The 26,191-nt window shown below is 44.3% G+C and overlaps 1 protein-coding gene across 3 annotated transcripts; it reads left to right on the top strand.

Moving 5' to 3' along the window:
• The first annotated feature begins 350 nt into the window (after window positions 1-350).
• On the top strand, window positions 351-24,811 carry SLC17A4 (solute carrier family 17 member 4). Of its 3 annotated transcripts, none has more exons than XM_047732652.1 (12): window positions 351-421; window positions 8,370-8,499; window positions 15,626-15,687; window positions 16,327-16,560; window positions 16,647-16,734; window positions 16,906-16,992; window positions 18,868-18,986; window positions 19,109-19,270; window positions 21,383-21,515; window positions 21,599-21,746; window positions 22,585-22,675; window positions 23,806-24,811. In XM_047732652.1, exons 2-12 carry the CDS (start codon window positions 8,412-8,414, stop codon window positions 23,938-23,940), a joined length of 1,347 nt encoding a protein of 448 aa, XP_047588608.1. In that variant the 5' UTR covers window positions 351-421; window positions 8,370-8,411; the 3' UTR covers window positions 23,941-24,811. The 3 variants fall into 3 exon arrangements, with proteins under 3 accessions (XP_047588608.1, XP_047588607.1, XP_047588609.1); XM_047732651.1 differs by having other exon boundaries at window positions 15,482-15,687; XM_047732653.1 differs by lacking the exon at window positions 21,599-21,746 and having other exon boundaries at window positions 15,482-15,687; window positions 23,806-23,958.
• The last annotated feature ends 1,380 nt before the right edge of the window (window positions 24,812-26,191 follow it).

Here is a 26,191-nt window from a genome sequence, read left to right as displayed (position 1 = left end):
TAAATCTCTGCTTTGTGGAGAGCCCATTTCTACTAAACATTTCTGGTGAGACAGGACTCAAAAGGGACAGGACATACCCCATCCTAATGAGGAACACAATGAACAGCACTGCAAACACAGGGTATGGGATGTCGGGATCCTACAAGGAGGGACATTGATTCTGGCTGGAAGATTAGGGAAGATGGAAGTGACCTCAGCTGGCCTTTAAGTCTGAGGAAGATCTAATGAGTTTGGTCTACTTGTCAACTAATAAAAGTTAAAAATTAAACCATTCACCAAAAAAAATCTTTCCATGGGGTAACATAAAGGCTAAAGGTTTTAAGGTAATCATTTACCTCTTGGGGATGTAGGGCAATGTAGAAAATTTTGAAAAGCTTAAAAGAATTTATTGGAAAGGACTGGGGACCCCGCACTCTGACTTCTTCATCTTTCCTCCTAATTCTGCTTTTGAGATGTTGGGAGAGGGTCTTTCTTTCATTTGCTGCTCTGGGATGGATGCTATGGGGTGCAGGAGAGAACTCCTCTTTCCTAAGATAATTCTGGAAATTAAGAGAGGATATCACCTTATCCTAAGAGAAAAAGAGCCCCAGAATTCCAGAGAATAAAACTTCAGGGAATAAATTCACCCAAAAGAACAGTCGCGGAGGCAAGAGTCGGATAGTTCTGAAGCATGTGGAAGTGAACCGGCAACTTTAAACCATGCCTTTAAGGCTTAACATCACCCAAATATTGGGGCCAGTCGAGATACCTTCAGCTTAAGATTGATATATTGGGCTTATGTTTGTGAGATGTGTTAATAATAATAATAATAACAATAATAATAAAGCAGTGACTGCATCTGTGGTGAGACAATAAATGTAAAAGCTGAATTTTGGCAAAGGAAGATTTTATCAGGGCTAAAAGACCAAATTAATCAAAACAGATGAGACCTCACCAGTGAACTGATGCAAATGGAATCCCATGGCCTTGGGCAGTAGTAATGGAACAAAGAGTTTGGGGCCCAGGACTCCAATTTTGGAGCTATGAATATGAGCCACAAGCTACTTCTTATATGGAGGAAATGTTCAGGGCTGAGACCAGATATAAAAATATGTGAGCTGCTAACAGCTCAGTACAGGACCTTAAGGGAAAGCCTCACTCCATAGTGAACTAGTTTAGAGCAGAAGAGCAAGACGCAGGTTCATGCATAGAATAGACACAGAATCAGTTTTGGCCAGGGAATCAGAAAACAAGTTGACAGAATGACTCATTCAATATCTTTGCAGGTTGTTCCTCATTTACTTAGTCTGTAAGTAAACAGATAAAAGTGATGACTTTCAAATTTCTATTTCTCCCTTGGCCCCCTGCCTCAAGCTACAGCGTCATAGACACAATGCCTACTGGGCCATCTTCCCTTCTGGGTCTAACAGACATCTCAAAACCAACAGCACAGAATGAAACTCTTATTTTTCTTCTGGAAACCTGCTTCCCTCCCACTTGCTTTCCCATCTCTACGGAGCATAACACCATTTACTCATTTGTACAAGCCATAAATCTAGAAGTCTCCAATGATCTCCCCCATTCTCTCTTCCCCGACCCATCTCATTAGCAATTCTTGCTGGCTTTCACTCCAAAACAGATACCCAGTCCGCTCTTTTGCACCATGGTTGGCCTCCCCTATACATCAACTCTTGCCTAGGTGATCGATCACCACAGCCGCTTCTCGACTCTCTTGGTTCCTAGTCTTGCCCCATAGAGACCATGCATCACCCAGCAGCCAGGTGAATCCAGTCCCCTTATCTGGCCTGTAGGAACCCCGTGGTATGGCCCCTGACAACCACTTTGGTCTCCCTACTCATATCAACCTTCTCACTCACTCTGCATGGGCACTGGACAAACTTGCTGGTTCCTTTTACTCAGAGCTCCAGTCTTCTCATCTTTCCCAACTTAGCTCAAATAGACCTTTCCCAAACAACCAGGTAAAACACTTGCCCTCTTCTTGCTAGTTACCTGGTGGCCGTCACTGTGACTCTCATTTTCTCCAGAGCAAATGTCATTCTCGCATTTTCCTTGCTGGGATCGACGAGGCAGTGGAAGTTGGCAGTGAAGGAGGAAAGTAGGACACATCTGATGTAGGGCAAGGGACGCAGCCATGGGTAGTATGTGAGACATCGTTTCTGGTTACCAGGCAACCTGGCATGTACTTCTGTCACAGTAAGCACAGAGAGGGGGCAAATGTAATGAGAACTAAACACGTCAGCCATAAATGTAAGAGAAAGAGCAAAGATGTCTGTCTTTGGCTCAGGTCATGATCCCCTGTCCTGGGATCAAGCCCCAGGCAGGCTCCCTGATCAGCTGGGAGTCTGCTTCTCCCTTTCCTGCTGTCCCTCCCTGTCATTTGTGCTCTCTCTCTCAAATAAATAAATATGTTTTTTTAAAAGAAAAAGATAAGGAAGCATAACATCCACTGGTTCAACAGATATTTACTGAATCAATGAATGAACTAGTGATCAGTGAACTCTCAGGCACTGGTGAGTGAGAAGAGTCCTTCTAGTTGTCACTGTGGTAAAAAAAAAAAAAAAATCTGAAAGCTAGGACTGCGGGTCTTGTGACCTCAGTTCAACTGACAGCCCTAAATGTGGACAGACGTGATGAGCAAACTATTTTTACAGGAAAATATTCCATCCCTTCATTTGATGGAATTCTTCTCAGAATCACCAGTGCGACTCATTAGCTCCTTTCAGTTTCCAAATAATCTCATGTTGTAAACGAATAGGTCCTGTCTGATGAAAAGCACAAAACTCCAAACTTTATCTAAAAGTAGAGCTTCTTGGGGTGCCTGGGTGGCTCAGTGGGTTAAGCCTCTGCCTTCAGATCGGGTCATGATCCCAGGGTCCTGGGATCAAGCCCCACATCGGGCTCTCTGCTCAGCAGGGAGCCTGCTTCCTCCCCCCTCTCTCTGCCTGCCTCTCTGCCTACTTGTGATCTCTGTCAAATACATAAATAAAATATTTAAAAAATATATATCTATATAAATTTAAAAAACAAACAAATAAAAAAAGTAGAGCTTCTCCCTAAATAGGGATCGAGAGTAATGTATCGTGATGAACACTGAGAACTGTTGAATCACTACAATGTACACCCAAGATTCAAACAACGTTGTATGTTAATTCTACTTAAAAAAAAAAAATAGAGCTGGGGTGCCGAGGTGGCTCAGATGGTTGGGTGTCTACCATTGGCTCAGGTCACGATCTCCAGGTCCTGGGATCGAGCCCCATGTCAGGCTCCCTGCTCAGTGGAGAGTCTGCTTCTCTCTCTACCTCTCCCACTGCTTGTGCTCTCTCTGTCTCTCTCTCAAATGAATAAATAAAATCTTTAAAAAAAAAAATAGAGCTTCTTTCCATCTCCAGCTTGGACCTTGGTAGGGGTCAGTAGTCACTTGGTTTGGCTTCTTGTTCCCTCTGTCAGCTCCTCCCCACACTCCTCTTGGGAGCTGCGGGTTCTGAGCCTTCTAGTGCTGGGGGTTAGGGAGATAGAGGGGTGGCTGGGAAGAGGCAGGAAGTGGTTTCTGACTGGGACTCTTGTGATCTGGCTCTGGTGCTCTCTGGGCTCGGGGGGATGTTCACTGCTGAATCCTTTAGTCAGTTCCCCACTGGAGACATCCCACAGTCTCTCCCTTACGGGGCCCGTCAGCCATCTGGCATCCTACGGTCCCTCCACCTCTTTGGGGCTCACACGGGTTCTCTCGGGTATGGCTGTAAGCTGGATCCCTCCTGCGTCACCCACACCTGGTTCAGAGGAACGTGCAGCTCTACATCCGCGCATCTCTGCACCTGTCGCTGGGGGAGGTGGAGGCATCACGACCTCTCAGTGGGCAGGGGCCTTTTCTCTGCTCTGCTGGCCTCGTACCTGTGGATGCTGAGGCAGGTGTTACTCGCCAGTCTCCTCTCTCTCATACACACACAGGTACACACACAAGCCTCCAGGGGACATAGGTCAAGCTGTCTGGGTGACGCCCCCTTCCCCCACAAGCAGCCCCTGTCCTCTGACTTAGAGTGAAGGGCGATACCCTCCCTGCTCTTCCCTGAAGGCAGGGTGGACAAGTGACAGGCCACACCGGCAGCTTTCCCTAGAGATAGTCTCTCTCAGGGATGTCACCTCAGCGTTTGTGCCCCGGTGGTGGGCTCAACAGCCCTCTTCTCCGTCCTGGAGGGCGGTCTCCTATCGCTTTGGAGTGGAGGCAACACTTGCTGTTTTCTTCTCAGAATGGTCTGGGGCAGTTGCACTAAGTGAGAGGCGCCTTTTTTTTTTAAGATTTTATTTATTTATTTGACAGACAGATCACAAGTAGGCAGAGAGGCAGGCAGAGAGAGGAAGGGAAGCAGACTCCTCACTGAGCAGAGAGCCCGATGCGGGGCTCGAACCCAGGACCCTGGGATCATGACCTGAGCTGAAGGCAGAGGGTTAACCCACTGAGCCACCCAGGTGCCCTAAGAGGCATCACTTTAACATCCAGTTATACACACACACACAATCACACATGTACACATATGCACACAATTTGTAAAGCTTTTAGGATGAGAGATTCCCACGCCCCAGACACTGTGATCACAGGTTTTATGGTAGTTTTTTCTGTTGTTGTCAATTTAAATGTATTTTTAAAAAAATTATTTATTTGACAGAGAGAGAGAGAGAGAGAGAACGCACACACAGGGGATGTGTGTGTGATGCAGGGGAAGAAGCAGAGGGAGTGGGAGAAGCAGGCCCCCTGCTGAGCAGGACCCTGGGATCATGACCTGAGCCAAAATCAGACACTTAACCGACTGAGCCACCCAGGCACCCCTTAAATGTATTTCTAAATCACAGTAATAATTTACAAAAACATTATTGTTGTAACTCATTTACATACCCCAGATAATGTGAAGTTCCCTCCTGGCCATTCCTCCCCAAAGGGAATGGTCCCCTGCATTCCCTTCTACACATTTGACCAGCGTTATCAGATTAATGTATCTTAATTTAACTTTTCTTTATTTTTATTTTTTAAAAGATCTGAGAGAGAGAGAATGAACATGAGGAAGGGGAGGGGCAGAGGGAGAGGGAGACTCAGCACTGAGCAAGGAGCCCGGTGAGGGACTTGATCCCAGGCCTCCAGGATCATGACCTGAGCCAAAGGCAGACACTGAACCAACTGAGCCACCCAGGCTTAGCCAACTGTGTATCTTAATTTTAAAACCAGTGCGAAGGGCAACGTACAGCAGAGCTGTCACTGTTTCAATGTTGTGAATTTTCTTTCGCAATTTTCCACTCACTGGTAAACACATAAATTACAAACGTAATGTTGTGTGCATATATGTTTTACTTATTACCTCGGTACTTACTGTTCCACAACTTGCTATTTTCTTTTAAGTTTTTATTTTATTTTATTTTTATTTTTTATTTTTATTTATTTATTTGACAGAGAGAGATCACAAGCAGGCAGAGAGGCAGGTAGAGAGAGAGGAGGAAGCAGGCTCCCTGTCGAGCAGAGAGCCCGATGCGGGGCTCGATCCCAGGACCCTGAGATCATGACCTGAGCCGAAGGCAGCGGCTTAACCCACTGAGCCACCCAGGCGCCCCTAAGTTTTTATTTTAATTCCAGTTAGTTCACATACAGTGTCATGTGAGTTTCAGGTGTGCAATACAGTGATTCAAACTGCCATATATCCCCCGGGACTCATCACGAGAAGTGCCCTCCTTCATCCATCACCTATTTCCCCCATCCCTCCACCCCTCCCCTCTGGCGACCATCAGTTTGTTCTCTGTAGTTCAGAGTCTGTCCCTCCCTCCCTCCGTTCCTTCCTTCCTTCCTCCCTCCCTCCCTCTCTCCCTTTTCCCTTTGCATGTTTGTTTTGTCTCCTAAATTCCACATAGGAGTGAAATCATATGGTATTTGTCTTTCTCTGACTGACTTATTTCACTCACCATTAAATTCTCTAGCTCCATCCATGTTGTTGCAAATGCAAAGTTTCATTCTTTTTGACAGCTGAGTAATATCCCATATTTATCTATACCACCTCTACTTTCTCCATTCATCCATTGATGCACACTGGGCTGCTTCCGTACCTTGGCTGTCGCCTAATGCTGCTATAAACACGGGGTGCATGTATCCCTTCGAATTTACAACTTGCTTTCTTCACTTAATATGTCCTTTAAATTGTTAATACATATATCGATTTTATTAGTTCTTTTTGATGGCTAGAATGTTCCAAAAATATACGTACTTTGCTTTACTTAACTATTCAAACATTAATGACCACTAGTTAGCTGTTAATTTTTCACTTTTACAAATATCGCTACAAGGACTGTCTTGGGACGTGCTTTTGGGTGGCTGTATGGATTACTCCCTGGTAGTGGCCTTGAAGCAGCAATACCAAGAGAAAAGCTGCCCTGACTCCCACAACAACAGCTTAGTTCCCTACACTTTTGCCTAAACTAGAGAGAAGTCTTTCAAATATTTGTGGAAGTGGACAGGTAAGAAATAATGTCTTGTACTTCGAAGGTTCATGTCTTTGATAGTAAGTCAAGGTGGGTTCTGCTGTGTCTATTCTTCATCTGTGCTTACATATTGTACTGATAGTTTCGTACTCTTCACTCACTTTCTTCTACTTTGTCTTTATTATTATTATTATTATCTTGAAGTTTAAAAAAGAACACCACTCCCTTCTCTGGTATCATATTGTAATTACTTTCTAGCCCCTGTCCCCCACCAATGACCTCATATGGTATGTATCATTACAGATAAGTTTCACACTTTTTGTATTCTACAGGATTCTTACCCTTTGTCTAAGTATAGCTTTAACTTCATTTTTCTGGCTTCACACTCACTGTCATTCCTGAATCTGAGAAATCTTGTTTCATCTCTTCTGGAAAAGCCCTAACCATTATTTCTTAAAGCATTGCCTCTCCTCAATTCTGTTCATTTTCTTTTCCCAGAAATCTTACTGAACACATATCAGAACTTTTAACTCTATTTTCCAGGTCCCCTAACTCTGCTACAATATATCATTATCTGCCTGAGCTTTAATCTGTATAATATACTTATTCTGTTTAATATTCTGTATAACTTATTCTGTATAAATTACTTTATTCTGTATAATTCTGTTCTATCTTCTATTTCACTCATTCAGTCATTAGCTCATTGTCTAATGGCTTCGTTTCTAATTTCAATACTTAAATTTGTCTTTAGTATTTCAAGTAGTGCCTTTCTCAAATATGCCTGTTCTTTTGGATATCTTCTTACGTTTTGGTCTCTCCTTTATTTCTTCAATTAGTTTAAACATGCTTATAAAAGGCAGTTATCAGTTTATCCAACTCTTGGAAGTTCTCAGCAATTTGATCGTGCTACATGTTGAGTCTGAGGACTTGCTTTGGATGGTTGCTTCTCTGAGTGTTTCTAATTTTGGATCTGGAAGTCATATTAAGCAGAGCTTCATCAGTAACTCTGGGTGATCTGTGTTAAGGAAATCGGCCTGGGCCCAGTTCTTTAGCCCAGTTTTTCAGCCAAAAAAGAGTTTTTCTCTCAGACAATGAAAACAGTGTGAATTGCAACCCCCCAACTCCCCGTGACATAGTTATGAATTTTTGGAATTTTAAGCAGAGGCTCTTTCTTTTCAAACCAGAGCTCAGGAGGATGTAAGCTATCACTGTCTCACTGTTGCAATGGACAGTCTCTTTAACTCAGTTTTGAACCCCTTTGAGGGTTCTGGCTCTATAATAGGATCTCCATGATAATCGCCTTCCTGGCAGAGGTCTAAGGCTTCACCCCTCGTCCCCAAGCACCTAGATCTCAAGACCCTGCATCACTGAAACTGGTATCTGCTCCCCACCCCAGTCCCAATATCACTGAGGAGTTAGCTCATACTGCAAACTTTTCATTACATCCATGGGGATATCTCTTACTATCTTTGGAGCTATGTATTTGAAAAGATGTTTGCCATATTTTATCTGGTATATCTAGATGTTCAGAACAGGCAGTTTTTCAGGTAATGTAAAAAGTTGGAACCTTCCAGATGAAATTTCAAAGAAGACTGTCAAGTTTTAACATCCAGTCGATACATTTATCAGTGGAGAGACAAAGGAACACAGAACTGGAAAGAATATTACAATCCATTATGGCAATACAGGCCAGACCCTTCATTTCAGAGAAGCAGATATTAAGACCCAGGGGTAACCGTGCAGTTCCCAAGGTCACACGATTGGCTAGCAATAGAGTCTGGGCAACAAATCAGGTCTCCTGAACCCCAATCAAATATTTTTCCCATCAAATATTTCCTCCTAATTCACAGAATTGGGGCAGTGTCATGTGTGATATAGGACACTTGTCGCCCTGTATTTGCTTTTGCATTCTTTTATTTCAGCAGGTGAATGCCAGTCCCTGGGAGAAGAGAACCAAAATGCCTAGTAGAACAGAAGCCAAAGGAGTGGAAGCTATTTCCAGCGATGGTAATTTAAGCACGGTTCACGCGCAAACCTCCAGGAAAGGTAAAATCATGCACTGGCTACAGATAAAACTGGCATCTGTGTCACCTTGACTTCCCTCTTGGTGATACAGAGCACGAGGCTACCCCCAACTGCCCAGGGCTCTACATAGCTATAAAGCCTGTTTTATGGAGAATTATTTCACTTCCTGTAAGAAACCTTGAAGGTATACAGGACAGGTAGGTGTCAAGACATTATAGAGGAATGAAAAACTTCAGAGCAGATGCTAAGTAGAAACTATGGAAACCAGTCTTGGGTTTTCTGACTCTAAGTCCAGGAGCATCCAGTTAGATCTCTCTGTTCATATAGATTCAGCCCTGCCTCAGAGAGAACAGGCTTTTCCTTTCCACTATGTCATAAAAGTCATTTTCCTCCTCCACGTTGTCTATGTCACAACTTGGTACTTTTCTATAACATGTCCGAAGAAAACCTGCTGAACACCTTATTTTGCCCTAAATGCTTAATGGTTCATAATTACGTGATTCATTAATTCTCCTACGGAAGTAGACTTTTCATAAGATAATGCCTTTGACCAGTAAAGCACTAACCAAGGTGGGATGCTTTACAAGCCTCAACCTTTCAGCCAGTGTGTCTGTTGGGAAGTGATCATGTCTCAAGGACAAGAGGATTCTCTTAGTCTTTCCCATGAAAGGAGAAATAAGGAGATGTGCATTCTAATACTCTGTCTACAGTTAACTAGGAATCATTTGACCTGGAATGCATCCTACCCCATTGCCTCAGCTTCCTCATCTGGAAAACGGGAGAGCTTGATTCTTGTATCTCTAAGATCTCATCTACATCTAAGTAGTAAGAGCCTGTCGGTCAAATTCTCCTATCCTAACTTGCATGTGCTCTCTCTTTCCGTCTCTCTCTCTCTCAAAATCAGTAATATGAAGAACTTATACATAAAAATTTTCCATGTTTGCAATCCTGATTTTGCCATTTCTGAGCTATGTGACCTTCAAATTTGTGTGTCTCGGTTTCCTTACTCATAAATATACGATGATAATGGTAGCTGCCTCACAGCATCTCCATGAGAATTAAATTAGTTATAAAATGTAAACCACTTAGAACAATGTCTGGCACATAGTAAATACTATGTAAACTTTAGCTATGATTATCACCTCTCCCACAGTGTCCCCTTTATGGCAGTGGTGGGATTCATGTGTGGTCTTTCTGGATTCTTTTACAGTCTTCTAGAACATCCATCCCACCATGCTGCTTAGTCCGCTGCTGACACTCCAGAAGCTCCAGAAGCTATACCCAATCCTTTCGTAACCCATTTGACCTGTCGTTACAAGTGGCATCATGTGAATAATAATCCTTCTTTGGATAAATCTCGTCCCACTTGATAAGGCACAACCCCAGCTACTCATGGTCCCACCTGATTATTTTGTTAAGTCTCCAAGTACTTGTCACAGTGCTTATGCATAAACCCTGCTAGCTGCTTCATCCACAGGTGGCCAACATCAATTTCCACTCAGCTCTCTTCCTCTCTGGCACACACGTCCTAGGCACTCCTGGGTCCTCTGTCTCACACCTTCAGGGCACTGCTGGGGTTTTCTCTAGGTCTCTGTGTCCCCAAAGGCTACTGATATCTTTGCTGAGTATGACCGCACTTCAAAGAAACTCACAGAACCAAATCCAGCTATTCTGTGGGACACACAGAAATACCCCTCCCCCATTACAGGTCAGATACAGTCACAAGATAGAGTTGCTTATGCTCCTGTACCCCTAGAGACCCAGGGAAAAGCTGAACCTTGACGTTCTGTCAGAGGTCAGTGGTTTCTATTAGGCTCAGTTAAGGGTTCATGGGGCTGAGTGGGGACAGACACCACATTGCCCTTCCTATCCCTTTATCTCCCATAGGCCTGGGAGCTTCTGTCTGGGTTCACTCAGAAAAACAGAAGGCACTCTAGATATTCCAAGAAAAAAGAGGCTTAATATAGGGGATTGGAAGATTCCACAAACTTTGGAGGGCTGGGGAAGCAGAAGTCAGATTAGCCCCTTCCAGAAAATCCAGGAGTCAGGATGGATGGGTCACTCTGATGACCACAGGTAGCCCCGAGTGGGCAATTTTCAAGGTGACTCCCAGAAGTCACAGGCAGAAGTCCCATCTCCACCGTCACTGGTCTTCATCCATGGGCCTCTAGGTGCCTCACAGCCATCATGGCTTCTCACTGCGTGCCCCCTTCCAAACCTTGTCAGAAGACCCTCATTGTTGGAAGCCTGCCTGTCTGCATGAGAGATTGACAACTGTCACTTCCAGGTATTTGTGTGTCCATGGAGAACTCGGAAGGGCAAGGATGGCAGCGAGAATTCACAAACAGCATATGGCACAGCTTCCTTCCTCCCATCCAAAGCCCACGTGGAGGTGAACGTACTCCAGCCCACAGAAAACATGTCACCCAGGGGCTGGGCTACAATAACATCCCTCTCTGAAAGTTCCAGAATGAAATAAGCAAGCATGCCACTTGGAGAAAGTATCTCCATCCAGGTTAAAATTAGGGAATTGTTCCTACAACACACTATGAATCCTAAGGCTCATTGATGGGTTTAATACATTTGGAATGAGATTGAGAGAAGATGCCAAGTGCTTACGAACCTCTCCTCCTTGGAGCATGGGACAGTCATTTAGGAAGAAAGGGAGCACACTCGTTAACTGTTAAGCCTCGGCTCACACTCCCTAGCTCTGAATGGCAGTGTCTCGAGGCCAGCAGCCCACCAGCAAGGCGAGGCCACCACAAACCAGGGGAGTCTGTTGTGCTGAGATATGGCGGGTGAAGCTCACATGGGCCCACATCCTGCCATCTCCCCTCCACAGCTTACCCAAGATCTGCAGCTTAGCAGACCAAGGCAGTATACACGTGATGGCCAAAATTAACTTCGAATTTTGGGGGACTTGTCCTCAAAATCGACCAGGTCATTGCAAAATTCAAATGAACTGGCGAAAGAATTCCAAGATGTCCTCCTCCATCCCACCAGCGGCTACCTGTGCAATCACGCACACACTATTACCACCGCACGGCAGCAGGCCTCAAACCAGCAAAGGTGGCCCAGTACAACATGTGACAAGGGTATCAACATATGGGAACTAAATCATAAAGGACTGGCCTTTACGGTCCAAGACCGTGGGGAGGAGGTACATGTAAAGACGTTAGCACAAAGAAAAGAAAAGGAAAAGGAATGTATTAGATCAAAGAGTAATTGTGACTTATTAAATGCATGTTTGATGTCAGACACTGGTCTAAGCACTTTATGTGGATTAATTTACTGAATCTTCCCAACATTCCTGCAAGGAAGCTACTCCTTCCGGCGTCCTCTCCATTGAAGGAGCCAGAGTTCAAGCAGAAAGGAAGAACTCATTTAAGTCACTGAGGCACAAAGAGGGGTCACCTGGACTCACACCAGAGCAGTCTGACTGCTAACCAGCATATTACATGGCTGCACTTATTTTATCTGGGAAAACCAAAGAATATTTTCATTTCCAACTTAACATCTCAAGAATAACAAGAAGCTCACAGTGCAGGAAGTAAATCAACAGGAAAGTGTACAAGAAGAGCCCAAAGTAGACGAGAAAGGAAACTAAAGAGGAAAATATATGACTTCAGAATTAAAGTGGAATAAGTAATAGCAAGGAAAGACATGACCATTGCAGAAAATCGCATCAGTGACATAGAGCCAAGGCTTAGAAAAGTCAGGAAGGACGCAGAGGCGGAGCAAGACAAGTGGCTCAAAAGATGACAGGTATGAAGAAGGGAAGAAAAGAGAGAGTGCATGAGAATAAATGAAAGCAAAAAAGAAAAAAAAAGAATAAATGAAAGCAACTTAATCAAGCATCCAGTTCACGGAGTCTATACCTTTGAGGAAAGGATGTGGAAAAACAAAAGAGACAACCTCAATGTAGGAAAAAAGTGAACTCAAATCATGAAAGAAACTGCCATGAAAATATATACAAGAGCAGGGTCTCTGACAGCAGATACCTTTCATAGCAATAAAATAATTCCCGACTCAGACGGATCAGGCAGAGAGACTGAGCACACATAATTGTGGGGAAGGAGGGGACAGAAGCATTTCGAATGTGTAAGCCGTTAAACGCGGGGAAGCAGATAATGTCCATGACTTCCATGGAAATAACGTTTATAAATTTGAATTAAGAAAAATTGCAGATGTTGAAAAAACATGTAAGAAGTGAAGAAAGTTGTCAAAAAGTCCTCTTAAAACAAACAAATGATGTCTTGGTGGTTTCACTAGAAAACTTCAGTGAGATTCTATGGAACAGAAAATGTCTCTGTATCCAGTGCATTTCTGTAGATTCCCGCCTTAAGGCGGTGGGGCACAGTTCCTCACTCCCTATGTGTGGACTGTGCCCGTGACTTCTTCCAGAGCACAGCATGGAAAGGGAACAAACAAGAGTAACTTATGGAGAAACTGGACAAATACTGCCTCAAACCGGTTGTTGAGGGACATTCTACAAAATATATGACTGGTACTCTTCAGAACTATAAAGTCATCAGAAACAGAGAAAGTCTGAGAAACTGTCTTAGCCATAAGTATCCCAAGGAGACATGACAATTAAATGGACAGTGCTATCCTGAATGGGATTCTGGAACAGAAAAAAGACATCAGGTAAAAACTAAGAAGTCTGAATATAGTATGGACTTTAGCTAATAATCATACATTCTAGTAGGTTCATCATTTGTGACAAACATACTATAGCAACAGGGGAAAACAGGTGTAAGGTGGACAGGAACTCAATAATTCAGGGGCGTCTGGGTGGCTCAGTCATTTAGCCTCTGATTCTTGGTTTCAGTTCAGGTCATGATCTCAGGATCATCATATCGAGCCCAGCCGCTGGCTCTGCTCTCAGCAGGGAGTCTGCTTGAGATTTTCTGTTTCCCTCCTTCCCTTCCTGCTCTCTTTCTCTGAAGTAAATAGATCTTTAAAAAAAAAAAAAAGAAGAAGAAGAAGAAGAAGAAGAAGAAAAGAAAAAAGAAAATGACTATATACCTGAAATACTTCAGGTCATAGATTGAGATGAAAAGCCTAAAATATTTCTTTCTTTACAAAGCTAGCATATCAAAAATTATGCATACACACATATTCACAATAATCTTCACCTGAATTCAATTATATATGCCAAAGTAAAGTTCCAGCCAAAACATTAGCAAAATAAAGCATGTGTTTTCATTACAACAGCCTATTAAGAGATCATTTCAAGAATGTAAGCACAGTCAGATATTATTAATAATAATTATAAGGAACTTACATAAATGTACTCAATTAGTCTCTATTTTTTATTTTAAATATTTTATTTATTTATTTGAGAGAGAGAGAGAGAGAGAGCAAGAGCAGAGAGGGAGAAGCACGCTCTTTGCTGAGCAGGGAGCCCAACGTGGGGCTCAGTCTCAGGACCCTGGGATCATGACCTGAGCGGAAGGCAGGCGCTTAACCCACTGAGCCCCCAGGCACCCTGAGGTAGGCTCTATTATTAACCCCATTTTACAGGTGGAATACTGAGGCTGCAGATAGCTCAGTAATTTGCCCAAGAACATACAGGTCCAAATAGAGCAGATCCAGGTGTCTGACTCTATGATTCAAATACAGTTTATAAAACTCCTGCATTCACATCAAAATAATAAGAAACAGCAATAGGACAGCTTCATACAACAAAAGTGCAAGTCCCACTAACAAGTACAAGTCCCACGGCACACTTAATGGTGTGATGTGAGAAACATGCTCAGTAAATTCAGATAGGCTCTCACCACTCCTATTTGGCACTGTTTACAAACTGCCAGTGGGATAAATTACCCAAGGGGATGAAATGTTACAAATGACAAAAATAACCATGTATTGTTTTCCACTATTAGTACTTGCCACTTGTGTGCGTTTGGCTTTCTGCTGTAAACCCAGAGGAAAGAGACATGAAAGTAATAAGGGGAGGACTCAGTTATAGAAACAATAAAAAGTCCCTGAAGAAACTTGTGTGGGACTTAACTGAAGAGAACTAACTCTAAGATTCCAGCTCCAGCCAGAGAAAGAGACTGGAATCCACAGGGATCCACCCTGTTCTTGGCCAGGAGAAGACAACACTGTCCATGGGGCAGTCCCTTGCAATGTCATCTGCCCTATCTATACAATGTTGATCAAAACTCTAATGTAAATTCGTGTGGTTTGGGGAGGGGCAGTCTCAACTGAATGCCCCCCAAGTTAAACCAAAGGTGGGGGTCCTGGAACTTGATAAGCGTGTCACCCCTCAACACGAGACAGCGTTGGCCATTTCAACTGCCTTTGCTCCCTCATAGGAGCCAGGAAATGGGGCACCCACATGCCTTGAGGATGGGATCACACATTATCCCTCTGACAGCTCATCAATCCTTCTAGCTGTTGGCAAACTAATGTACCTGGACTCAAATCCAGGATGGCCCCAGACCCCTCCTGGACCACTGGCAAATTTCGTGCGAGCCCAGATTACGGTAGCAAGATGAAGGTGAAATGCTTCTGGAGTCTAACCTAGCCTACCTCTCAAGTCTCATCTCCTCCCAGCACCTAACCTATTAATGTGCCTTGTTCCCTGGTAACAGGGTGGGGACCTTGGGAGTCATGTCCAACAACTCCTGTCTCTTCCTATCCATCTCCCCTCGACCACTACCTCCAGCCAGTTCTCTGTCCCATTTCACTTCTTTCCAGTCCCACGCTCATGAGCTCATCCCAGAGCCCGGGCTCAAAACCCTTCCTAACACTCGCTCTGGCCAGTTCCACACCTCCTTCAAGTCTCTGCTCAAGTAATGATTCTAAGCAAGTGACTGACCCACTAACCTCCCAGGGGCGGGGGTGTTGGGTGTCCACCAACCACCTGCACAGCCACTCCCGCTCTCTCTCTATTTCTCGTTTCACAGACTGCAGTCTTTTCCCTCTTCCAGACTTAGGGAAGGTGGGAGAAAATTACCCCGATCTTAAGACTTTCTGTGCCCCTTCATCGCAGGCTTTTGTTCGGTCCGACATGGGCTGGCCCTCCTTGTGCATCTCTGCAATTTTTTGATTAACTCTCAAAGGATGAGCCTGAGCATCGCCATGCCAGCCATGGTGAACAGCACGGTCCAGCTCAGGCCACTCAATGCCTCCACAGAAAGGCCTCCTGTCGACTCCCAGGACGGCTGGAATGGAACTCTGCAGCAGTCTGAGGCCATGGTAAGTTTATGGAGACTCCAGACCCTTTCTCGGACTCAGATGGTTTGACCTAAAGGGTTATTTATGAAGCATCTACTATGTTCGATGAACTAGACTACATGAGAATGTAACAGGCAGCTAAGGAGACGATATCTCTTCTCTATCTAGTGTCTAGCAGTGGAACCGGACCAAGCGGACTAAGTGAAAATGCAGGAAACCACTTTCATCTTTAGTGGACATACGTTCTTCCCTGACAGGGATGAACATTGCAAAATAAGTTTCACAGATGTTTATCTTGGCTTTCTTTCTTCACATATTTTTCAAGTTACCCCATTGCCTATAATGCTTTCTTCTTTATAGCTTTTCTTTATTTATAGGATCTCTCATACTTTAATGGGTTAGTTTATTGTGCCACCAGGGAAACTGTGTAAAAGGAAAGAGTACATAGTGCATAAGTTTGAGTTTTTGGTTTTGTGTGTTGCGTTTTTTTTGTTTGTTTGTTTTTTTGAATGAAATTGGTAGACTGGAGGAACTGGAGAGAAGTATGAGAGAGAACTGCCCGTTTTTGTTTTTGTTTTGTTTTTTGCCTCTCAAGTTTCACATGATCAAAACTGTCAACTCTCTGGCCAAGATAAACAGTGAGATTCTCTTGTCCCCTAGGCTCCCGTGTATGACTGGGGTCCTGAAATTCAGGGGATCATTCTCAGCTCGTGCAACTATGCCTCATTCTTGGTTCCCATCCCTACTGGCTACATCGCTGGAATATTTGGAGCCAAGTACTTGGTGGGTGTTAACCTGCTTCTGTCCTCAGTCTTGGCCCTCTTGATTCCATTGGCTGCTGACGCAGGAGTGCTCTCGATCACTGTCCTGCGGATTGCTCAAGGCATAGCCCAGGTACCAAGATGCTTTCTAATTATAAGTGGAATATTAGTTCCAAAATGACCTCAATAGCCAAGAGTGGAACTTTCCCCCCCCCCCAGGTTATGGTATTCACAAGCCAGTTTTCACTTTGGGTCAAATGGGCTCCCCCACTAGAGAAGAATCAACTCATCAACATTGCTATATCAGGTAACCGAGGCCCCAAACTGTCAGTTTGTATGCACTGTCCAAGAGTACTCTACAATGGCCTATCAACACAAGCAAGACCTTAGACTCCAACTACCCTGTCTCCCTGCTCCTGCTTGGGTGAGAGAGGACCCTAACTCTCTCACCCAAAACATCCTCATATCTTCTGTTTAGGGCATTTGATGGGATCCTTCATTACTTTGCTCATCGGTGGTTTCCTCTGCCAGACTAAAGTGTGGCCTTCTATCTTCTATATCTTTGGTAAGTTTGGGCTTCTCAGATCTCAGGATTTTTTTTTCTTTTTGTTTTTTGTGTGTTTCATTTTATTTATTTATTCATTTAAGAGAGAGTGAAAGAGAGAGCATGAGCAGGGGCAGAGGGAGAAGCAGACTCCCCACCTAGCAGGGAGGCGATGTGGAACTTGATCCTGGAGTCCCAGCATCTGGATCTGAGCCAAAGGCAGACACCCAAACGACTGAGCCACTCAGGCGTCCTTCAGGATTTTGTTTTGTGATAGAGAATGCTGGGCATGATTTTTGTGATGCAAGTCATCTATGGTTAACCAAATCCTAATAGATATGAATATTTATATAACTATATAACTACAGGTGATAATGTTCACAGCTAATCATGTTGTGAATCATGCAAAACAACATTTAAATCCCAGGAGCCTGGATGCATAGTCAGAATAACCTAATGACTTCAAAGGCATCGTAATGTTCTGTCCTGCTTCCAAACCAAACACATAATGAACCCCAGAGGGATTTCTTTCATAAGATGCTGAAAATGGTATCTTGATGGGATGGTATTTTTAGTTATGCTTATTTATTTAATTCATTTTTTATAAAATTCTATTATTACAACCAGAAAATTCTAAGACTGTACCTGATCATAAAATGCTGATTGACACAGAGAATTAACCAGTAGAACCTGCAAGACAGGGCAGATCGTGGGAGGCTCCAGAGTGGATGTCATACATTAAGAGATGCCGCAGAAGGTCCCAAAGATGTATGGGGTGTTCCAGAAGCCATATTCTACTACTTCACTGTTTTGCCTTTACCCAGCCCTGATTGGGATCTCCCCAGCTGCTTGCTGCTAATGTTTGTGTCTGACTTTTAAAATATTCTCTGAAGTCCCATCTGCAACCTGTGTGATTCCAGTAAGACCAGTGAGCGCCAGCAGTGTTTCCGTTAGAGGACAATGCTCTTATATCAAGGGTTCCTATAACATCAGGTCAATATATTCACTAGAAACAAAAATTGTGTGAAGATGGATTACTCTCGCATGGCAACCTGCAAAGGCTCTGTTATGGAAACTTCAAAGGGCAGGTTACAAAAATTATCCAAGCAACGAGAGAGGTTTACTCTGCTCCTAGTTTTCAGAAAGGGAAGCTACAAATGTAGATTTACAAGGAAGGAATTCAGTGAAATATTTGTTGACATCCTCTACTCGATCTCCAGTGGTGGAAACTTTTCCTATCTATTCCTCTGTACTTGATTTTAAGTTCCTCCATGGCAAGATTGTATCTTTGTATTCTTATACTCTCAAAATCTCACAGAACACCTGGCATATGGTAATTCTATACTCCATGATAGCTCTTTACTCTCTGTGAAGGCACAGGTAAAGGCCAAGGTGGCAACTAAAAAGAGCGATTAAGATTAGGGCATGCATGGTGATGAGCACTGGGTGTTGTACGCAACTGATGAATCATTGAACACTACATCAAAAACTAACAATGTACTCTATCTTGGCTAATTGAACATAACAAGAAAAAAGTATTGGGAAAGTTGGTGATGTTTATATAAAATCTGTAGATTAAACAATATTTTCATTAGAAAATAAATTAAAATCTACACTCTGCTTCAAAAAAAGACACTTTCTTAAGATTCTAAAAAAGAAAATTTTAAGATGAATTTTATTTCCACTCAATACTGGGAATGTTGGGTTGTCCATCACTGTCATAATGTATGTACAGGTGGTGGGGAAGCACCCTCCACCAATGATGGGGGCCAGAGCATAGATCCAGGTAGGAATGGAATATTGGGGTCAGTGATTCTGTCAACCACAGAAATAGCTCAGTGCAGGGTTAAACTGAAAGAAGTACCATCAAGGTCTAATGGGATCCTCTTCCTATAGGTGGAATTGGCTGTGCCTATTCTTTTCTCTGGTTTCTTCTTGTTTATGATGACCCTATACATCATCAGTTTATCAGTGCTGGAGAGAAGGAATATATTGTGTGTTCACTGGCTCAACAGGTGCGTTTGATGAACTTCTCTACCATTTCCCTGTATTGGTCCAGGTATCTTGGGCTGAAGACAGCATTAGAGCAAATCTCTTGTCTTCTGATGGAGCAGTACTGATATCTGCTTTCTTCCAGGGCTGTTCGCCAGGCTGGTCCCTTCCCATTAAGGCTATGATCAAATCCCTACCACTTTGGGGCATTTTAGTCTTTCATTTCACTGAATTCTGGATTTTTAATATTTTGGTCGCATACCTGCCAACATACATCAACTCTGTACTTCAAGCAAACTTCAGAGACGTGAGTATAGAGAAAGTCTATTCCGTTCTTCTGTTTAAGTGCTTTATTATATAATCCTCTGTCTCACTTATGGCCACAAAATCAGGGGATTAGGCCAAGGACCTTCGTGTAGGAAATGCAACCTGGTTGTGTGAATTCTTAATCATCTTACTGTGACCTACCGATTATTGGGGGAGTCTGGGACGGTTCTAGGTAAGCTTGACATTCACAGAATGTCATACTTTTTAAGGGACCAATGTAAAACTTTGATGTTCAATCCAACCAACATTTGCAAACAAGATAGTCTGCATAAGACTGTGTTAACAAGACAAATTCCGCCTTCAAGAAGGCTTGACAGGGAGCATAAACATCATAGGCTGAAAATAAGAGTTTATGACTAGGATATAAAGTCCCAAATAGGACTCCTACCCAAAACTTGCAGATAATGTTCTTCTAAAAAATGTTATTCAAGTATGACGCATACAGAGAAAAGTGTATGTGTACAGCTGAATTTTCACAAAATGAACAGGTGCCCTGACAGGTGGACAGGAGACTTTAAATTCCTGCAAGATGAAGGTCTTAGAAGTGGCAAAGAGTATATCAGATTTCAGAGCCTATTAACAGCAGTTCACAAGGTTATTGAGCGAATGATATTGTGTTTTGGACTCAAAAAGCAGTGCTCTCATGTTAACTGGGCTCCTCTTGTGAAAATGTGCTAACCAGCCAACAGGAAGCTGATTTTTGGAGCCGAGGTCAGAGTCTGGGGTGCACATGTGCAAACAGGCTGGAGGTACTGAGGTCAGAAAGCCCAAGGGTTGAGTGGCCATGGGTCTTTACAAAGAGGAGGCCAGAAGGAGGCTGCAAAGCCATAATCTCAGGTGAGACCATCAGGGGACAGGAGGTCCAGACAGACATCTCTGAGGCCAGCTGTTGGGGATGGTTTGTCTGTGGTGTGAGGCCAAGTGGGTTCCCCATCTCAGAGGCCAAGGCTGAGGACAGGGAGGATGGGGGGAAAGACTGGAGAGACCAGTGGAGACCAGGCTTATCAGCTTGGGAAGTCAAGAGGCCCCAACTCCCATGGGTCTCAAGATGGTTTCTCCCTAAGTCATAAAACCTTGGTGGCTTCAGTCTACTCATCCATAATGTGAACAGCTGGGACATGGTGACAGTTAAAGCCTTTCCGTCTGGGGAGTTTTACACATTTCTTTCTTTATATTTTCTTTAATAGCACTGTAATAGAGAGGCTGAGCTGATCAAACCAGGGTTCAACATTTTAAAAACTCTATCCAAAGAGAGGAGTGAAAAATCTTCCTGCCGTTCCCATCCCCGGTCTGCCCTGTCCCCCAGCCTGTTCCCAGCCACAGACAACTATTTTTTATTAATTTCTTAAATATTCTTCCACTGCTTCTTTATCTTCTTTATAAAGTTGCGGGCATACACAAACATATCTTATTTTGTCATTTTTTTTTACACAAAATATTATGTGTTGTGTACATTGCTATTGTTTGTATATTACACCACAGTGATCTTTTCATATCAGTACACAGGACTCTTACTGAGAGACATTTGGGTTGTTTCCAATCTCTGAGCAAAAAACCTTGCTCGTCAGCCACCCATCAATGCAACTCTTTCTGCATGTCTGTTCAGGGTAAACGCAGTACAGACTTTTGTATCTGTTGCTAAATTGCTCTCCACAGGGCACTGATATTTGTAAGTACCCAGTTTCCCACAGCATCCCAGGGGATCAGGTAAAAAAAATTGCTGGATTTTTGCCAGTTTGATCCATGAAAAAGTAGTTCTTCTCGCTATGAGGTTGGAGCCCCTTATTTTCCTTTTTCTGTAAATTGTTCCTATCTTTTGCCTATTTTTCTATTGGGCTTTGCTCTTTTTTAAAATCTGTTTCCAGGTGACTTTACCTAAGATGAGAGCATTAAACATTTTTTTTCCCAATTGAACTATATGCATATTTTCTCTTAGGCACCAAAATTGTATTCTAGTAATTCCAGTAACCTGAAATTTGTATTCGAGGAGATAGGTCTATATAGAGAAGCTCTAAACATAGACAAGCCACACAACGGTCAGTGTGTGTCATGGCACACGAAGTGAGGCAGGCACCTTCTCTTTGGTCCTCAGAGTGGAATCCTGTCAGCCCTGCTGTTAGGTGCTGCCTGTATCGGCACTATCCTTGGAGGTCTACTGGTGGATTTTCTTCACTCCAGAAAAATCTTCAGACTCGTTACCATCAGGAAACTCTCCACTGCCATTGGTAAGGACCCAGGTGGATTGTGGGATGGACGCGGGAAGCTCAGGGCAGTTTTTATTTCCTCTGTGTTTGTCCTCTTGCTGCAGGGGTTCTTGTCCCATCTGTGGTCTTCGTGTCCCTGCACTGGGTCAGATTCAGCTTCAGCGCCAGTATGGGCTTGTTGGCACTGTCTTCTGTCACCAGCACCTTCTGCCAAACGGGAGCCCTTGTTAACATCTTAGATATTGCTCCTCGGTAGGGACCCCTTGGCCACATCCACACAGGAGCTCAGCTCAGGTCCTGCAACCCTAAAGTCGCTCTGATGCCCCAGTTCCGTGTGGGGTGATCCACGCTACAGGTCACAGGAAATGCCAGTATTAGCCCTACACCCAAATAATTCCTGGAAGGGACCCAAAGCTAGCCCACCACTGTGCACTCAGTTTTCCAGGTGAAATGGGGAGGCAGTGGCCTCACTCGCAGCTCAGCTAGGGACAGGATGGGACTCACACCCACATCTCTGTCGGGAAATGCAGCGGTCCCACAGGGTTGGATTAGTGAAGGACCCGTAAAATACTACTGTGCTGGCTCCCAAAGGTAAAGCTTGACTAATGGGAAAGTAAGAGAAACACTGACCTCCAAGAGAGGTAGTATAAAGGAGGACTGGGGACTTCCAAATGCAGCCCCCAGGATCCTTTCACGGTCAGAAGAACATACTCTATCCTCACATAACCAACCACCATGACCCATGGGAGATGCCTTGGTCTCAGGGGAACCAACGTCTCATCCAGTGAGGGGTCTTTTTTACCCAGAAATAAAGCTGTGAGATCAGGTTCCATAGCAGAAACTAAGAGAATATACACACTCGGTGCAAATCATCAATCTGTACATTTTGTAACAACAATGTTGACAAGTTAGTACAAATGACCCTTGGTAGCCTCAGACCCTCACATGGGACTGTACTAATCACAAGTCAGCACATTTCACTCAGGCTTGACCGAGGGTCGCCTCAGGGCACCCCCAGGGACAAGCACAGAGTTACAAGTAAGCTGGGGTGAACGGTATGCTTACACTGGAATATTCTTTTCTGTCTCAGGTACACCAGCTTTCTTCAGGGACTATCAGAAGTCTTTGCATACTCATCAGGAGCCATTTCTTCCACTGTTGCTGGATTTTTAATCAGTCAGGTGAGGTCGAATGCTCTGATGAAAATACTCATGAGAGACACCTAGAGAGGTCACTCAGGAGAAGTCAGACTGAAGATATTTTTGTTCACTCCCCAATGGAGCTCAGCTTAAAGCTCAAGAGTCCCAAGTCCCCTCAGGAACCCCCCACCCCAGGCTCAGCTCATGCAGGACAGTTACCACAGGTTTAGGATGTGTAGTAATGATGAGCACTCAGACTTAGAGTTTATATTTTAAGAGTTTTTAGAAGTTTTTCATGCTAATCATCAAAATTTCTAGCAATATTCATGGCACTTCTTACAAAGTATAGAGGGGTCAACCATTCTGGTTTGACTGTGACTGAGGGGTTTCTCTTCTAGTTGCTAATACTGTCAGGAAACAGCTTTTTTTTTTTTAATTTTAAAAAGATTTTTATTTATTTATTTGACAGAGATCGCAAGTAGGCAGAGAGGGAAGTAGAAAGAGTGGGGGGAAGCAGGCCTCTCTGCTGAGCAGAGAGCTCGATGCAGGGCTCGATCCCAGGACCCTGAGATCATGACCCGAGCTGAAGGCAGAGGCTTTAACCCACTGAGCCACCCAGGTGCCCCAGGAAACAGCTTTTAATAGGGAAATTCTCAAACTGAATTTTGTTTCCCTTGTCATCCCTTCATTCATTCATTCGCTAATTCAACCTTAGCGTGTGCCACGCATTGTTTAAGTGGATCAAACGAACAGAAGTCCCTGTCTGGTAAAGCTTATATTGTAGGAAAGCAACTGATGGAAAACTAATGAAATCAATAACGTATGAAATATACTGAATGGTGGCAAAGTACGAAGAGAAGAATAAAGCAGGAGAGAACAGGGCACACAGGAGGGGGTGGGATTTCCATTTTAAATAGGGTGGTCTTGGAAGGTAACATTTAAGTAAGGACTGGACACAAACCAGGGAGTGAAACAAATGGCTATCGGGAGGAGTACTGTTCTGGCCGAGGGAAAGGCCAGGGCCCAGGAAATGACCTGCATATTCTAGGAACAACCAGGAAGGCCACAGAGGCTGGAGCGGGGTTGGGGAGCCAGACCTGCACCAGGACCTTTTTGAATAGGACCACCAAGAGCCAAGAGACTGTTAACACTCTGTAATTTTCTCCTTCCAGGATTCTGAGTTTGGCTGGAGAAATGTCTTCTTGATTGCAGTTTCTATTAACATGTCAGGCCTGGTCTTCTACCTCATCTTCGGCCAAGCAAAGGTCCAGGACTGGGCTACAGAACAGATGTTCACTCAGCTCTGAGCAAAACGGATGCGTCAGATCCCAACGCTTAGCCATTCATTGTTTGCCGTCATGGACATTATCCCTTAGTACCTGCTTGACTGGTTAGCCATTTGATTTGCATTGACTGTTTCCAGTATCTTCTCAGAGAGCTTGGCTGTGTAATACTGAAGGTTCCGCCTGCAGAGGTTACGGTGGTGGGTGGGGGTTAGGGAAGGCCAGTTATCTAACTGTGAGCTCTGGAAAGCATAGGTGTGTCTGAATTTCTAAGTGTTCTCCACTCTGCCCATTTTTATGACTTAATAAGAAATTATCAATAAGAAATACATATTTAGTCTCTGCCCCTACTTTCTGGAACAGAGCTCCAGAATTTCAGATTAGTGAAATCTCAGATCTCTTGAGTGGTAGAGATGATAGGAGTACCTTTTGTCATAATATTTGGACTCGGTCCCTAGTTCCCAACACAAGAGCTTCTAAGACACTTGGAATTCCTGGAGTGATGAGAGCACCTTGGGTATTCTATGGAGATGACCGGTGGCTGGGGGACACTGAAGCCACCCATAGCTTCAGGATGGGAGCTGGTCTGATTCAAAGGTGGGAACGTCCAGCTCCACGATCCCACCTCCAGGGAGGTGAGAGGGGCTGGAGATTGGGTTATTCATCAGTTGCCATTTACTCTAATCACACCTATGCAATAAAGCCTTGATAAAAACTTAAAATACGGGGTTCTAAGATCTTTTGGCTTGGTGAGCACAGGGAGGTGCTGGGACAGTGGTGACCGAGAGAGGGCAAGGAACGCTCTGCGGCTCTTCCCATATTCCTTGCCCTGGGCATCTTTTCCTTTTGGCTGTTCCTAAGTTGTATCCTTTATAATAAAGCAGTAGTAATAGTAAACAAACTGTTTTCCTGCATTCTGTGAATAATTCTAGCAAATTATCAAATGTGAGGGGAGAGGGGTCATGGGAACCCCCAATTTTGTAGCTAAATCAAACAGAAGTGTGAGTACCTCGGGTACCGACTACTTTAATTGGTGTTTGGATGGGGGCAGCCTTGTGGGATGAAGCCCTTCACCTGTGGGGTCGGTCTGCACTAATCCCAGGAAGTTAGTGTCAGAATCGACTCACACGGCAACCGGCTGGTGTCCCCGAGAGAAAGAGAGAACTGTCTGGTGTGGGAAAACCCCACACATTTGTTGTCAGAAGCGCTCAGGACAGAAGTCCCTTTTGTTTAGTTGTCCTGGCAAAAGCATGAGGGGACAGAGGACAGTTTCTCACCACAGCAAAAAAGGAAGCCGGAACCAGGGGAGTGAGGACAGGGGAGCACAAGAGGAACTGTGTCCAAACAACCAGATGATGAACCCTGAGAGCTACCTTCCAAAGAGAGCCCCAAACAACGGAAGCCACAGTGTACACAATGCAAAGTCCTAGGCCAGGAAGTCAGAGCAAGTCAAGCTGACCTCACATTCACGGGGGACAGACATAGGATGCCCAGGAGAAAAATACCAAGGAGAGAAAAACGATGAAGCCTGAATCCTCTGTATGCAGAGAAAGGCTCATGTTTGCCACTAGTGGCAGTGGGGTAAGGAAACGTGGGCCCTTTCAGAGAACTTGTTTTCCGTGGATGACAGTGTAGGAATCAGAGTGGCCTCTGGAAGGTGCAGGGCACTTGGACATGTCCTGGCCATCACTTTTCCCAGCCACTTTCTTTCTTGCCATCGTGATCTCTGCTCTGCATCTTGTTTGTGGGTCTCTGTAGATCCCTCCCACCTCAGGGACCAGACATTGGCCAGGGTTCCTCCTCTGCCCTCCTGGTGTCACAGCTGCTCCTCGCACCGCTGGAATCCCGCCTACCTTCAGTGAGCCTCACTCCACAGTCACCTCATTCACTTACCAGTTCTTCCTAACGTGCGTGTGGAAGACTCACGCTGGCTTGACTCCACTCCACAGTCTGCAGGGTGCGTGCGGTGTGTCCGCTTTCATTTATCCCCCACGTGGGGAGGATTAGGATCATGAAACACAGCAGCAGCATTGAGCAGCAGGAAATGGGTATTGATGAAGATATAACATGGGTTCCTAGCAGAGACCGAAATCAGACCCAGCTTCAGGGAAGACAACGTCTCAGGAGAGTGGACGACACAAAGGCACGTGGATGATGACTGTAGGAAAGGAAATATAAGGGGTCCACGGGTGAGGGGTAAACGGATTATCTGTCATAGGGGATACACCTGACAAGACCCAGACACCGAATGGGCTTAGGGCGACTCCCAGGTTTT

Source organism: Lutra lutra, chromosome 6 (genome assembly GCF_902655055.1).
Source record: "Lutra lutra chromosome 6, mLutLut1.2, whole genome shotgun sequence".
Lineage (NCBI taxonomy): Eukaryota > Metazoa > Chordata > Mammalia > Carnivora > Mustelidae > Lutra > Lutra lutra.
This window is presented reverse-complemented; position numbering and strand designations above follow the sequence as displayed.

Excerpts from the sequence above, each read along its gene's own strand:
- SLC17A4 (XM_047732651.1), top strand. The coding sequence starts at position 8,412 with ATGCCTAGTAGAACAGAAGCCAAAGGAGTGGAAGCTATTTCCAGCGAT. Across the intron at positions 8,500-15,481 it reads CGCGCAAACCTCCAGGAAAG|GCTTTTGTTCGGTCCGACAT; the intron begins GTAAAATCATGC and ends CCTTCATCGCAG. Across the intron at positions 16,561-16,646 it reads TTGCTCAAGGCATAGCCCAG|GTTATGGTATTCACAAGCCA; the intron begins GTACCAAGATGC and ends CCCCCCCCCCAG.